The 15,482-nt window shown below is 44.4% G+C and overlaps 1 protein-coding gene across 3 annotated transcripts in view; it reads right to left on the reverse strand.

Annotated features, from left to right (window-relative positions):
- ULK1 (unc-51 like autophagy activating kinase 1) overlaps positions 1-15,482 on the reverse strand; it is an 81,202-nt gene that overhangs the window by 46,178 nt on the left and 19,542 nt on the right. For all 3 annotated transcript variants that reach the window (XM_005147728.4, XM_031047928.2, XM_031047927.2), the window contains exons 7-9: positions 10,481-10,654; positions 8,590-8,663; positions 5,866-5,967 (exon numbers count right to left, since the gene is read on the reverse strand). In XM_005147728.4, coding sequence (XP_005147785.2) covers positions 5,866-5,967; positions 8,590-8,663; positions 10,481-10,654 — 350 coding nt within the window. The remainder of the gene's footprint in view (positions 1-5,865; positions 5,968-8,589; positions 8,664-10,480; positions 10,655-15,482) is intronic.

Genomic DNA, 15,482 nt, shown 5'->3' on the forward strand with positions numbered 1-15,482 from the left:
GGATGTTGTTTCTCCACATCCTGCTGCCTCAGGACAATTCCCACTTGTTCTGCAAAGAACAGAGTGTCAGGCTCTGACCCACCCAGACCATGCTTCCTCACTAGGGCTGTTCCCAGGAGCCCACAGTTCCAGGTTGGTCTCTGATTTAGATGGCTGGCTGCTAGGGAATAGAGTCAGTTCAGTGAGCACTCAGCACAGACAACTGTGGATCACCATTCAGTTAGAAAGAACAACTGCATCTTCACATAACTTCATTATTAATCAACTGAGTCACACAGTTCTGCTCCTTGCAGCAGGCTCTCAGGCTCGCACTAACATGACCACTGCTTTCCTGTTGTTAGCATCCATTTCATAAAGCACTGGTACCTTCAGCCACTTTGCCCACCTCTTCTTCCAATAAATTGTGCTTCTCCGACAATCTTAAGAGGGAAAATAACCCTTAAACCAGCAATGCAGAAAAGTCTGCAACACACTACAAATGTAATTTGAATTCCTTCTTCTAGCAAGCTAAGGACTCACTTTGAAATCTACCTTCCAGGCAGATACACCCTACCAAGAAAAACACCAGAAAAGCACATCTTTGGTACCTAACAACTAGACCATCCAAGGTACACAGAGCCAGCTGCTACCTGCAGGACACCATCCATCTGTCAGAAACAGAGATGCTCAGTTTTCCCTCAAAACAGGAGACACATCAGCAGGCTAATTCACACCCTTGTTCCCCCTCTCGTGTTACTGTGGAGCAGCTGCATTAGTATAACTGGTTCTGGTTTTGTCTGTCCTTTCTATATATAAAGACAATTGGACAAATTCAATCCTGCCACTCTGTTACTTTGTCCTGAGCAGCAGTGGAAATATGTTGTGCCAACAAAGGCATTCAGCATAAACCCTGCCAAATCCCACTTGGTGCTGGCTGCCTGCAAGTGAACTGCACACAAAAAGCACACAGGGTGGTGTTTCCAAAAGCACTCAGCACTGGATTTGTTGCACTTGAGTGAAGACTGGATATAAAAACCCAGCATTCAGTCAGAGGAAGGCCAGAGGCATTCACACCCCCAGTGAACAGCACTGCCTAGTCAACACTTCATAGCAGGTCTATGGCACATGCTCTGTTCTTTCAATCCTTCCCTTTGGGATTCCTGGGGATTCAGAGGTGCAGAGAGGATTCAGAACAAAGAAGTAAGTAATGATGTTTCTGGTTCAGCAGGTCTAGGGAATAGCTTGAAAACCTGCTGCAAACACCTTCTGTTTGTGCAGTCTTAACAGTCAATCTTTAAGATGACTGCAACTAAGTGGCTGACATTGGGGGGAAACCTGAAAGCACAAAGAAACAAACAAAAACCCTAAACCTTCTTTAGCTGTCCATGAATGTTTTTCTCTTTACTCCCAACAGAGCAGGATCAGACCCAAAAACACCGATCTAAAAGCCAATGGCTCACTGACTACACAAGTCAATCACTGCACCCAGTCTCAGCTATATAATAACCACTGCCAGGAGTACCTGTCCTCATTGACACAGGACAGTCCAAAGGAACAGCTCTGAGGACAGAAGAGTGGCCTGCCTAACAAATACATCAGGAGTTCAAATTGTGGGTATAAAATCCTCCCTTCTCCAGTCTTCCTCCAGGCCCATTTCACAACACAGCACTTGTTATAAGCGATACATAATCCTAGTACTTATGCAGGCAGAATTAACACAGAAATAAAGCAGTGCACTGGGTACATCAGGCTTAGAAATTAATTTTTCACCTAGCAGCCAGCTGGGATGAGAACATACCCAGGCACATTAACTCTTTCAGAGCTGCCAGACAAGGCAGCAAAACCTGCATTACCTCTCCTGTCACTTCCCTGCTCCCTGGCTCACTCTCCTGCACACAAAGCACACTATGGCCATAAAGCAGCCCCAAAGAAGATTCATACAAAGGTTCAGACAGCAGACAACCAGGTTTCATGGTCCTTAGCAGGATCTGATGTCCAAGCAGACCCATGTCACTGCCACAGACAGCTGACACAAAGTGCATGTGCTTGGTGGTGCCTCTGCTTACCAAGAGATGTCCAGTTTTTAAAGGGGTCACACAACAGAAGACACCAAGGACACCAGCATGATTCCTCACACACTTCCACCAGCAAAAAACCCCAACAAGATAAAAGACACTGGAGTCATTTACCTCTAATCATATTTAAAATACCATCTGACAGGGACTAGATTGGGTTTGAAAGATGTTTTGGATCCTCTGCCTCCAGTTTTGCTTCTGGTTGTCACTTGTCTACACAGCATTCTCGTGGGCACTGGGTCCTAATTTTTCCAGCTCAGGTAAGGACAAGAGAAATCCACCACATTCTCAAGTACTTCTCAGTGCAGCAAGTGGTCAGCAAGACTAGGAAATGCACTGTTCAAGTCCTCAGTGACTTGAAATGCAATTTCAAGCCGTGAGAAATGCAATTGCAGACCACTTATTAGGCAAGCCTAACAATTCCACATTAATATAGCGCTCAGCAAATCTGTTTATAGGGATTATGAATCCCATTAATCTCATCCCTATGGCAGTCTCACTGTTTTGTTTATGGCCATGTTTAATACAAAAAGCTCCTTAAGACAGCTTCATCAGCCATCTCACCAACTGTTCTCATCTAAGCATCAGCAGCTTCTTTCTCATCTGCACGTAATGAGGCAAGGAAGGGACAGGAAGGGCTCTGGGAAGTTGCCTTGGGTGACCCACCTGCAGTTAATTTTAAGTTTGAGACAGATAGAAATCCCATTTGCACACATCTCTGCCTTGATTTAACAGGCACTTTCTGGATTGACAGCTGCCTCAGCCTTCCCACACATTGGATCTTCCCTCATCTAGCCCAGTCCCCCCAAAGCCCTGCTTTATTTTTAGACAGCTCATTCCTTCTCACTGCAGATATCACTGGAGTCCCTTTGGTTTGCATCCTTGTGAAGGTGCCCAACTGGCTCATGTAGTAAACAGCCAAATGGAGTTTCACCCCACTGTGCTCCAGATTCCCATGGGAATCTCAGCTAAACAGAGGTGAGGGGCTGTCCTTGCCAGCCTGGGAGGGAAGGCACAGTGAGATATTTAGCCTCAAGAGGTTAATGTCAGAAATCCAGTTCCTGGCTGCCTTGTACAACTGGGTCTGCTGGTGGCACTATGTGGAATCAGCATGCTACCTCTTCATCCATTCTTAGATGCTCTTCCCAAGAGCACTCATTCCTATTCATGGTCTCCCTATCATCTCCATCCACTACCCCTCTCTCCTCCTCAAAGCTCTGTAAACAATAGCTTCTCGCCTGCTCAGTGACCATCAGCAAATTCTTACAACATAGTCATGCCAACAAAGAAATAAAGCAGGTTAATCTTTAACTAGCTTTCCAACATCTGCCCTAGACAGGCTTCTGTAGCTATGAGAAGGCAATTTGTGACACGCATATTCAAAACAAATAGACGTGCACAGAGAACCATCTGGGCTGAGCTCTTCTTTCTCCCTAATCAAACAAATCCACAGCTGCTGCTGCAGTAACAAATGGGGCCTGGCATTTGGCTTCAAAATACAAACCCAGAAGAGGAAAGGGCAGAGGGAAACACTAAAATAGAGAAACAAATGACCCCATGCTTGGCCCAGCAGATGTTGGATGTATACGGGGAAGAGAGAAGTCATCCAGTCAAGCAAGCACAAAGCAATGATCAGGACCTGCTGGGTAGGGACTGAAATGCCCCTTCATTGCCCACCACAAGGCAGGGTATTGTCATGATACAACCAGAGGGTGACAGGCATACAGGAGTGCTGTCACCTCTGCGTGAGCCCAAGGACATACATATAGGCAGAGGTGATGGTTTTCTGACCACCCGCCCTTTCAAAACCTTGGAGAGCTGAATGAAGCTGACTACTATTCCATGTTATTGCCTGGGAAGAGTCTCCTGTGTAAGAGCAAGTGTTTTCAGAACGTTTCTGTGACATGCTTCAATGAGCAATGATAAAAGCCACCTAATGTTTTCAAAGAAACCAGATGCCCCACGGTTGTGTGTGAGCTACTAAGCAAAGAACACCTACAACACAGCCACCACGTTAAACGATAACTAAATAATTCGAGTACAGTATCAAGGTGCCTTTAGAGACTAAAAGGCACCAAGTAACAAGCCAGAATGAGTGCAGGGCTCTCCTATGCATGCAGAGTCAAAGCTTGCTTTCTCCACCCCCACATTTTTGTCTTAATGCACAAATATTTATTTCCTTTCATCCTAACCGTCATTTTCTCCTCTCAAAGATACCAGCTCTGACAAGACGTGGATGCAGCCAGTAAGAATGAGCCATTCAGGAGCTGCAGTGTGCTTTGTAGGGGTGTTTACAAAAACAGGAACATTCAAAGGAAATGAAGTCTTGCTCTAAATGCAGAGCAAGCTGATGGACAGAACATAAAGCACCGGAATGGAAGATTCTTACAGCACCAGGGAAAAAATGACTCTGAAGGAGAAAAGTGTTCTTGGCTCAGACAAAACCAAAACATACCATTAATTTACTTCAGTATTTGCCCACTCTTTCCTGCAATGGATTTAGAATTCACTTTATCCTGGTGATGCTACTGCATAAACACTCAAAGTCTTGTGTGAAATTCTAAAGGGCTGTGGAAATACAGCTCAGAAAGTCCTGCACTTCCTAAAATGTGCCTTATTACAGGAGCATAGATTCACACTGCACACACACACACTTTTTGTTTGTTTGGAGATTTTGGTTTGATGGGTTTTTTTGTTAGAGAGCTGGGATAAAGAAACACCAGTACATAAGGAAATAGGGCCACACTTCACATTTGCCCCTAACCCATCTAAGACGCTGAAGAGTTGGCATCAGCTGATACATCAGCATGTAAATATGAGGTTTAGTCTTTTCCCATGGATTAGAGACAAAGCTCACACAAGCAAAAAAGTATCAGCAATTCAAGCATCTTTCTCTATGCTCTAAGACAGCAAGGAAAAGCAACGCTGACTAGTACAGTACTTCAAAATAGTGGTTGCAATGGAGTTGCAGACCCTATTCAGCATGGAAGAAGAAAAGCAATACACAGTGTGGCATACTAATGATTGGGAACAAGAAAAACGCACTGTGTCTAGAGGAACTCCAGCTATGCATCATTAAAAGCAGGAAATAATCCTGAAGCAACTTGCTATTATAAGGCTGAGATGAATTCTCCATCATTTGAAAACATAAAATCAGAGAAGGTTTTTCACAACAGATATGCCCTAGCTCATCCAGAAGTTATGGCATAAATTACAGGGTGGAGTTTTACTGGACTGTGTTATATTTGGAGGGGTTTGGACTTGGTGAACATAAACATTTCAGGCTGGAATGGTTTGCTGCGAGATGGCAGATAAGATCCTTCTGGCAAGATCCTACTTAACTGCTCTATAAGTCAATTTAGCTACAATACATCAGTTACCACCAAACCAACCTGAACATGAACCTGCAGTTACAATCTTCCTTATAGTCCTTCCATGCCCAATAAAATTATAAAGTATACACTGTATAATTGTAAACAGAAACTGTCTTTAAGTGTGGGCCTGGAAAGAAAACCAAAACTGCTTTAACTGATTCATAATAATTTTTCTAACAGATGACCCTTCCTAAGGATTTATAACCAGGAAATACATTTCACTGAGATACAATCCAGAGAAGGAGAGTCATATTCTAGTAACACATCCAGCATTACAACACATAAAGCACCACATTGTCCAGGTGTTGGACACGCAGACCTCCCCGAGGCTGGATCTATGGGAATTAATGTTACAGGTGACAGAAGCCTTAGAAATAAACAGATTAAAAGAGAAAAGAAAAAAAAAGAATCAGAAACATTAGATTTAAGCAACTCACCTGAAAAGGAGCCTTTCCTGTTAGACATTGATAAATGATGGTTCCTATACTCCAGAGATCAGCTTTGGCATCATAGTGTTGTGACATAATGACTTCTGGTGCCTTTTGGGGGAGAAAACAGAAATGGGTTTTATAAAAGATGCAGCTTTTTCCCTTTCTCTTATTTTATTAGCAAGAAAGAAACAGAAGTCACTGTTATGCTTTGAAACTGTTGAGCTAGATTCTACAGTAACCATGAAAGATTTGCTCCTGAAAAGACTAACACTACCTTAAAAGGGCCAATCCCCTATCTAGGTAGGAGAAGCGGAGACTTTCATTCATGTAGACAAAAATTACCCTGTGCTGTTCAGCTCATTTGGGCAAAGTCAGTTCTTTCCTTCTTCTCAGTGTATCACTTTCTGCTGAAGTCACCTGTGCTCAGGAGGAGCCTCACTGAAACTGCACAGACAGATCTTCTAAACCAAAGCCAGCAGCAGGTTTAGATGAAGAGCAGGAAAGGCTCACACTGAACAGGTAGGCTTCAGCCTCCATCCTGATCTGCATCCCTTGTGTACTTTCCTGATTTAGCCCAAAATGGCAGCATATTAATTATGATTCAGAGCTTCCTGTCACAGTCACAGTTTGGGTTCAGAGACAGATCTTCACACAGCTTGAGCCCTGCTGTGCCCCAGACTCCAGGCTCTCATCTCACATCATGCCCTTGCTTGCTCCCCCTCAGGCCTGTTCCAGAAGCTGGAGACAGTGCAAGTCCACTGTGGCTAAGGATGCAGTGTGCCTTATGAACAGCAGTAGAGGGAGAGAAGGACAGACTTGCTAATCCCACATGTTTGTAACAACAGATTTCGTTGCAGTGCTGCCAGCATGGAACAGGATCAATTTTCTAGCTCTGTTAGAAGTGAAGGACACATGCAATGGGAAAAAATGGCAGCAAACAAGTTGTGGACAGGAGCTTGGTCTGTCCCTAAGGGAAGCAGGCATGACACCAAACAAAGCCAAGGAAGCAGGAGAAGAACTACACAAGGAGGTTTCAAGTCTTACATATCAGGGTTCAGACAGAAAATTCATTCTGGTGCAGATAAAACACATTTCTTCTTTAAAAGAGCAGAATGAAAAGAGCAGCAATGGGCTGTAAGCTAAAGCAGGGAATAAAGGCCTGCCTTGCCAGCAGATGCTCACTAAAGACAGACTTCAAACACCCCCTAAATCCCAACTGAACCCTCCCTTCCCATTTTCTTTCAAATCCATCAGTAAACACAAAACAATAGGAAACACTGAGATTCTCTGTAATGTCCAGAGTTGTTTAAAATGAATACAAACATAAAATAGAAAAAGGCCATCACCAGCTTCCTCCACCCTTTCAAAAAATAAGCTGGGTGTTTTCATTGACTTTCACAAGACTCTGAAAGAAAAAGTGTCCCTAAAAATAGATGATTCAGGAAACGCTCACAGAAGAAAAAAGTTACCTCATCTTCACATATAGCAGAGTTCAAATAAACATTGGGCTTCCAAAAAAGGGAGAGAGAGGAAGTCTGTGTTGCTTGAGTTCATGCTGTGGAGCAGACTACTGAACACCCTATCCCTGTGCACTGCAGCAGAGTCCAAGCCTAGCTCTGCCCAAAGAGCACAGACAAAAAGCCCCTTACGAGTGGATGAGACCATGGTCAAAATCAGCTGCCTCCTGCCCCAGGGCACTTGTAAAACTTTCAACCTAAAATGATCTAAAAGATCTCATTTTCCTTTGAGCTCAGACACCCACATCCCACGGAACTATTACATAGCTTTGACATTTCTATTTCTGGTCTGGTTTTGTCATTTTTTAATTTCACTGACTTGATGAGACCTCAAGATCCTGACTGCTGCCATGAACACAAACAAGAGATGACCTCCTCACACCCTGGCCCAGAGTGGAAAGTACAAAGTGGGGAACAGGAATCAGTTTAGGGGTTTTAAACCCATCTGTTTCATGAGCTAGGAAGTCATCTTGGAAGCAGCTGGTCTGGTGAAAGAATTAGTGGGAGTGGGTGGGGTGTGTTAAGAAGTGGAAATGCACAAAAACATAAACTGCGAATAGAAGCACACTTAGGAATAGGGGAGCCAGAATGGGAAAATCTCTGCCTCCAAAAGGTCCATAGATCGGAAGGGACTTTGCAAGATCAAAGAACTAAAAACAGTTGGAGATTTTACAAAGCTGCTGTCAGAAAGGGGCCCTTCTCCTGATGCTGTGACCTTAGCAAAAAATGACTATAAAGCCCAAGGTAACAGGAGGTTTGTGGAATCACTCTGTCTACAGAGAGCTTACTGAAGCAGTGATTTACTGAGATTCCTCACCAAGGAAGCAACACCTCAAATATAGCCAGATGTGTGAAATTATCACCCCAGCCCTCAATCTCTTCTGTTGTTGCTTTGCTCATAGCAGAGGAAATAAATTTCATTTCCCAGTGCCTTCAGTGGAGAGGCCCTGGTTCCCTTTGGAAGATGCTGTTTCTGAGAGCAGACAGCAATCAATACACTGTTTTGTTCAGTTCCATTTATCCACAGCTCACCTGAGAATTACATGACAACAGAGGCACCTAGAACTTTATGAAGTCTCCCTGTGTAATAGCTGGTTTCAGACAAGTAAATAAAATTTCACCTTTGGGGAAATGACAAGGGAAAAACAAAGCCTTGCTTCTGGGGGACAAAGCAAGAGCAATATAGAAAAGCCTGTAGGCAAAACACACTTACCATGTACATTGGTGAACCACACAATGTTGCTGCCATCATATTATTCTGCAGGTATCGGGCAAACCCAAAGTCAGCTATAAAGAGAAACACAGGTAGGTTAGGATCAGACACCAGGTCTATGGAGCTTGCACCTCCTCCAGTTGATTCCCCCCTCTTCCCTTTTGCTTCCCATGAATCTTCACAGCGAGGGCAAAGATTAAGAGAAATTTGAAAGCTCCCTTCTTGAGTAGTCACATCCTTGTGCTAATTATTAATGCACAGACATTCATAAAGGTCAGACCAAGCCACAAAATAAGTATTAAGAAGAATAAACTCCCAGCCATTTTGGAGATCTCAACAGTCATTTCATCCTGTACCCATTTGCCTGCACTCCAAAATAGAAGCTGCTGGAAGCTGGAAAAGCTCTCTTGGCTTCAAGTGAGAGAGTGTTAGTTCATATTAACTACCTTATCTGCTGCTATCTCAACTTTTAATTTGGGGAACTGAAAGTTCCCCTCCATTGAAAAGGCTGCAATATAACAGACACCCAAGAGAAACCACTACTCACCACCACCCACATTTCTAGACCAGCTCAACTTAAAAGTCTTCTCTGTTCCTTTAGCACTGAACTGTTTTCCTTTAGAAACTGTTTCAACAGTGCTAACCCCAGTACAAGGACAGAAAGCTGAGCCATAGTTCACCTGGCAGCTAGAAGAGCCAGGGGCAAGGAATACCAAGATGAATTACCTCTGCAGGTTACTCAGCATCTGATCATATGATACTTAAAGGTTCTCTCAAGGTTACCAGATATTTCAAGCTAGGAGACTGACACAGCTGTTTATGCTGTCATGTGTCACTGGTGAATTGGTACAGATAGCTACTCTCTGGACCATGTTCTTCTCAGGGAAGCAGGAGGCAGGAATTGCAGGGTACATCACACCCAAGAGCAGCCATGCCCACAGCCCTCCTGCCTGCATCTGCATCTCCCAGTTGCTTCCATGTTTCAGATAACACTGCATGAGCAAAATAGGGAGGACCGCAAACAAACAAAAAACCCCAAACCAAACTAACAAAAGAGAAAGCATCAACCCAAACAGTGCTTCAGCCAAACAGGCAGCAACATGCCAATCTTTTCCACTGGACCTCGGCTGAATGAAAGCAGCTACTCTTTCTCCACAGCACAAGGTTCAGGTGAGGAACAGTTTTATCTAACTGGTGTCAGCTTCAGCTTGTGAACTGTAACATATCCAAAAGGGCACATGTTGAGAGTGGCATCATTCAGCACTCATTTCTGAAGGACGTGTGCCCTGGATTTCTGGAGCATTTGTCCCAACTACTGGTCCATCTATGCCACTTGCCTAATGCACTAAAAGTGAATTTCTTCAAGATGCAGCCAAGAAGCCTGCCTCTAACTGGGACCATGGCAATGCCTGCTTTTAGGTGTGCCTGACTCCCATTGAGCTCTCCAAGGCTAGCAGCAGGAGAGCTGCTAGTTTCAGGCCTTAAGACACCAACATTTACCTCAATACTATTGAAAGCTGAAGACAAAAGTCACAATACCTCCTCATTTATTGGTAAGCCTGGAGATTACAAGCCAATTAGGGCAGGCTGGTATTTGTTTTTACTAAGGGAGGCACCATTCAGCTAAAGTGGAGCAAGGCCTGCCCAGTTCTTTTGTGCTAGCCTGTGTCCTGGCAGAGCAGAAAGCCCTTGCTCTTACTGCTTGGAACAAACTAAAGCATCTAGCAGAGAAACTAAGCAAGGAAGATGAAAAACATTAGGGCGTTTTAAGAAGCGCAGCAATTCTTCCCTTCTCCTAGGCAATTCCCCAAAGGAAGACAGAGGCTTGCCACTTACCCATCACCAAACCCTCCTGGGAGCACTTAGGGTGATGTTTATAATAGGGTCTTACCGATCTTTATGCGAATGTTGTTGGGATTTGATTTCCTGCCTCCAGCGTAGGAAAGGAGGATATTCTGAGGTTTCAGGTCCCGATGGATGATGCCTTTGCTGTGCAGCATTTTCATGGCACCTGCTATCTGCTGGAGGAAGAGCCTGATGGTGTCTTCGCTAAGTGTCCGCATAGCTAGGAAGGAGTTAAAAAATAACCACAGATGAGGACATTACAATGCCAGCTCTCCACAGAGCCCAGAGGGCAGTTTCTCCACAGCAATTACCCATAATTTGTCATTTTTATTTCCACGTACGGTGTTTTTTTTTCTCCACACAGTTTCTGAATTCCTGCAGGCAACAAGGGAGAGCCTTTGCATTCCCAGCTTAGTCTGCGGTCAGGGCTGCTTCAGCCCTGAGTCCCTCATGGTGAACTCAGGCCAGCAAAAGATGCTGAATTTGGGTTATCAACAGCATCCAAAAGAGGCATTTGGTGAGGGTTAGGCTTCCCTCCACAAGAGCTGCCAGCCAGATCAAGGCATGCACTCCTGTGGCCCAAGTTGTTGAAGGATCACTACCTTTGAGCTATGGTCAATAGCAGCTGGATACCTAACGTCAGAGCTTTATCACAAAGACTACATCTAAAGGTGGAGCTAAGAGGAAATGAGAGGGAGTTAGGATTAAGGTTTATGTCTGCAAGAATCATTAAGGCTCATGGTGGGCCTGGAAAGGGATGGTAGGTTAAATGCAGCCAATCAGTCAGGACATACAGCCAGTAGGATCTGTAACTGTAGGGTATGAGTTGAAATCTAGGCCTAACCCTTGACCATCATCACCTGCTAGACCAAACCATACCCCTAATCTCAAACCCAGTCTTAGCGTGAACCAGTCCAATACCTAGCAACATACCCCAACCAAATGGCCCCTGCAAACTGGCACCTGACACATTCCATCTTGCATCCATAGATGCAGCAAGAACATCTCAGAATGCTTTCAAAAGCAAATTGAAATGTAGAATTTAAAACATCAGTGAATATGGAAGCTCTGAACTGCCCTCTCCTGAGATACGGCCTCCCCAAGAATTGTGGTGTGAAAACAAACACTGAAGGGATTAAAATAACGTTTAACTGGCTCTTCTAATCAGAGCAATGCAACATGAGCTCTCGTTACTTTAAGAGCTATAGGTATGGAACTCTTGCCAAAGCTGGGAGCTGCCTGCTGAACCAACTCCAGGGTCAACAGCACTACCAGCCAGGCTCCTTCTCAGTCACTGAGCAAGTCAGGCTCAATGCAAGCACCATTCCTCTTGAATAAAATGATTTCTTCTGTAAAAGGTCCCTGTAAATTAGTTGGTACTTCATTAGTGTTTTTCCAGCTGTTCTCTAGTAAGACATTAAAAGAAGCTGGCAGAAGCTTCAAAATGCTGTTCTACCTAGTCAGCTAGGAGAGAGGAATCCTTATGAAAACACAGATGAGGCTGCACGCAGCTTTAACACAACACAGGAAATTAAAACTCTTAACTTTGAAAATAGGTGCATGAGAAACAGCAAGGGACACAGGTAAGTTCAACAGCACTTGGAACAGCAAATAAACTCCCAAACCTCACTGTTCTAGAAGGAAGCATAAGCAGAGAGCTAAAATGTCACCACAGCTATCAGTTGGTCCTGGACCCATACACGTGAGTCCAGTGCACATGCATATAGTGTTTCTCTCCCCTTACTGCGCCTTCCTCCTCATGAACTGGCACTCAGCTGGAATTCAAGAGACTCCTCTGCAAGAAGGGGAGATTCTGTGAAGGGATTTTGGGAACATTAAGAGGCAGCTCAGATGCAAGTCTTCCAACCCCACTTTCACCTTCCGAAGAAAAGCACTGCCTTATCTTTAACAAGGCTTTCCCTGACCGCCTGCTGAGATGTATCAGTGTACTCAGACCTGTACCATTTTCTGCCTATTAAAGGTCCAGCATCTTAGCTGTGCTCAATCTTCTCCTCAACAAAAGGTCCACACAGCATTTCTGCTATTCTTATTCGGGGAAATCTATTCAGAAATGGTTAAAACACCATCTTTAAGCAGAACAGCAAGAATTCAAAGTTTTTTTGCCAATGCAGCTGAGGCCCAGGAAAGGCCAGGCTGTCTTATCCCCTAAATATGAAGCAAGACTTGAAACCTGGCAGATCTTCACATTACTAAGCTGGCTGGCAATTACAAACCCCTGGCTAAATACACTCTGCCTCTAGCAGAGAAGCCATGCTTTTGAGAGCCTTGTTCTGACCTGCAGTCCCAACAGCGTGCCACATCCTTAAGGCGTTACCCTCTCCTTTACATAATTTGATGGCTATAAGGCTAACACAGCACTAGCCACCACCCCTCAGCAAGCCAGCTGTGCCTCCCTAATGTGATTGTACCTCTTCATACTCAAAACAACAACATTCCTACTAGGATCAGATAAATCCATTTACCCAAAGAAAAGAGGGCCTCTAAGCTACTGATTTCTACAAAATTTAAGCTTTTCCACTTCTCGGAAGTCTATACAAAGCTCTCAGCCCTGCAAAAGTACTGTCTTCTTTACAGGAGCAGAATTTAAGCTGGTGTATTGAGCCTGAGGACAGATTCCCCCCAGTACAACTCCTGTGGCATAGTGGAAAGCCCGTGTTGAAGCACAGCACAATCAGACAGGAGGTCTGTTGAGCCCTCTGGCAGCATTAAATCTCACAAATGCAAGCAGCGCAGGCAGGCAGGACTGTGAAATTGAGATGCTGCCTTCAGTAACAGAGAAGGGACAGTTGGCTGCTTGGAGAGCGCAGGGGCATAACTTTTACCTCCCTCCATTAACAAACAGGCTGTAATAGAAAAACAAAAGTCCTTATCTCTCATACTCAGCCCATCAGTCTACCCATGCCAGCAGCTATCTCCAGCTGAAGGACAGAGGCATAAATATAACTGACATTTTTAGTGACTTCAGGATATTGCTCTGCAAAAGATCTTCTAGAGCAGCTACCATCAGCAGAGGGAGGGAGAAGATAATACAAGACCCATTCAATTTAGGTGCCATCAAATAAAAAGAATAACTTAAACATGTGTGGAGAATAAAACAACTCTCTTCCCTTGATACATCCCAAATAGGGAATTTGTTCTTCTAGCTCTGTAAAAAGGGGATGTTCTCATCTTCACCAGAAAACTGGCAAAACACTAACCCACACTGAGGCCTGGGCATCCCTGAGGATGTCTGTGGTGAGCAATACATTCTTGCAGAGAACGCTGTTTCACAAGCCTTACTCTGCTATTACTGAGAGCGATAATATCCCTGTTTATTTTCCTGGGCTCCACTTCAGTAAGGAGGCACTCAGCTTACTGCCTGGGGAACAGCAGCAACACAGGGCAGTAGATCAGAGCAAATATTTACTGTGGGTCAGTGCAGGGCCCGCGTGCCTCGTAGCTCTTGAAGCATAGGAAAAGGACAAAACCACCTAAAAAGTCAGCCTGTGCAAGGATGTTCAACCTACTAAGAAACTGCCAGCTAGACTAGTACCAGCCCTTGCCAGCCGATGCAAGGGTAGATGCATTGGAGTACAGCCACCGATGTTACATGACAACACTGTTTTGGAAAAGCTATTTAGGAAAAAGAACTTCTCCTCCTACCCACAAGCATCTCTAACACGGGCCCAATCCCACTCACGCTGAAGTCTGAGAGACCAAGCTGGTTTATTTGGGGCCCATCTTGTAACTACCCCAGCTCCATCCATGCAGAGCGTGGCCAGTGAGATTCCTGTGAAGTCAGCTGTACAAGTTAGAAGACTTATTGCAGATAGGTCTAGTCTTAACTAGCTAGGTGCAGAGGGTGAAAAGTTACACACCAGTGCCTCACACCTCTTGTTTGCAAAATGGTCCCCACACCACTTGGAATGAATAGAAAGATAACAGCTCTTTGCCCCTGCTGTGGACAAACCAAGAAATGCCCTATTCTGTTACGAAGGTTCCTGCAGAGATGTGCCCTCCAAGAAGCAGCTTTAGGAAAGGTCATGAACACAGTTATGAGCTATCTATTAACAGCCTGTGTCAATGCCAACACACAGAATTTTAAGAAGGTATTTTAGATCAGCCTTCTCTGACCTCCTGACAACCTGAGGCTGCAGAATCCCAGTTATTCCCATATGGAGGACAGTCACTTCTGTGATGCTTCCCACAGCTCTAGTAAGCACAGCAGCAATCTGCCCTTCTCAGCTCAAAACATACCCTATGGTGGGCTTTAAATGAAAGCAACTTCCACAGAGATCCACCAGAAGGGAAATCACATTGTACCATTGAACAACAACAAGATAGAAGAGTTGTGCTTAGCAGAACACACACAACCTTGGGTTGTATCAAAGAGATCGAGGCTGACCAACAGCATTACCCAGCCAAAACACATATTGCATCGAAACGTGCACATATGCACGTCCTCCAGTTATGAAGACAAGGAGAATTAGAGTGCCTCTGGATTCAACACAGAATTACCATGTTGCCTAATGCTTGTAATTAGAGGGCAGAATGGATTGGGAAGCTTACAAGCATCTCATTCAATGAGAAGCAGGAGATTTGCATGCTCAGCTTGCTTAAGTGTTACAGGAACTACCAGCAAAAACGTCTGAGGAGTCAGTGGGAAAGTAGATGTTGTCATTAAATACCACCACAGTTATTAAAATAACCGAAGCAGTACAATAACTGCTCCATAGGGATCAGCCTCCTGTGTACCAGTGAAATAACCTGCAGGAAATCTGAACTCTCCAAGTTAAAAATAATCATTATTGCCAAGAGCACCCCAAGGAGCTGGGAGGAGAGATGCCCCAAAGGACCATGTGGTGGAATGGAGAATGCAATCTGATGACAAAAGCTGACACATATCCAGGCTCTGGGATAGGGAAGATCAGTACTGCAGTGATATGAGGAACTCACTTCCTTGCTGTAGTCCCTGACTCACTACTTCCTTTGGCAATCTGTGCCTGCTGAGTTTTCTTTACTGGCACACAGGTATTAAGAGTTAAAAT

The sequence above is a fragment of the Melopsittacus undulatus genome, chromosome 12 (assembly GCF_012275295.1).
Source record: "Melopsittacus undulatus isolate bMelUnd1 chromosome 12, bMelUnd1.mat.Z, whole genome shotgun sequence".
NCBI lineage: Eukaryota > Metazoa > Chordata > Aves > Psittaciformes > Psittaculidae > Melopsittacus > Melopsittacus undulatus.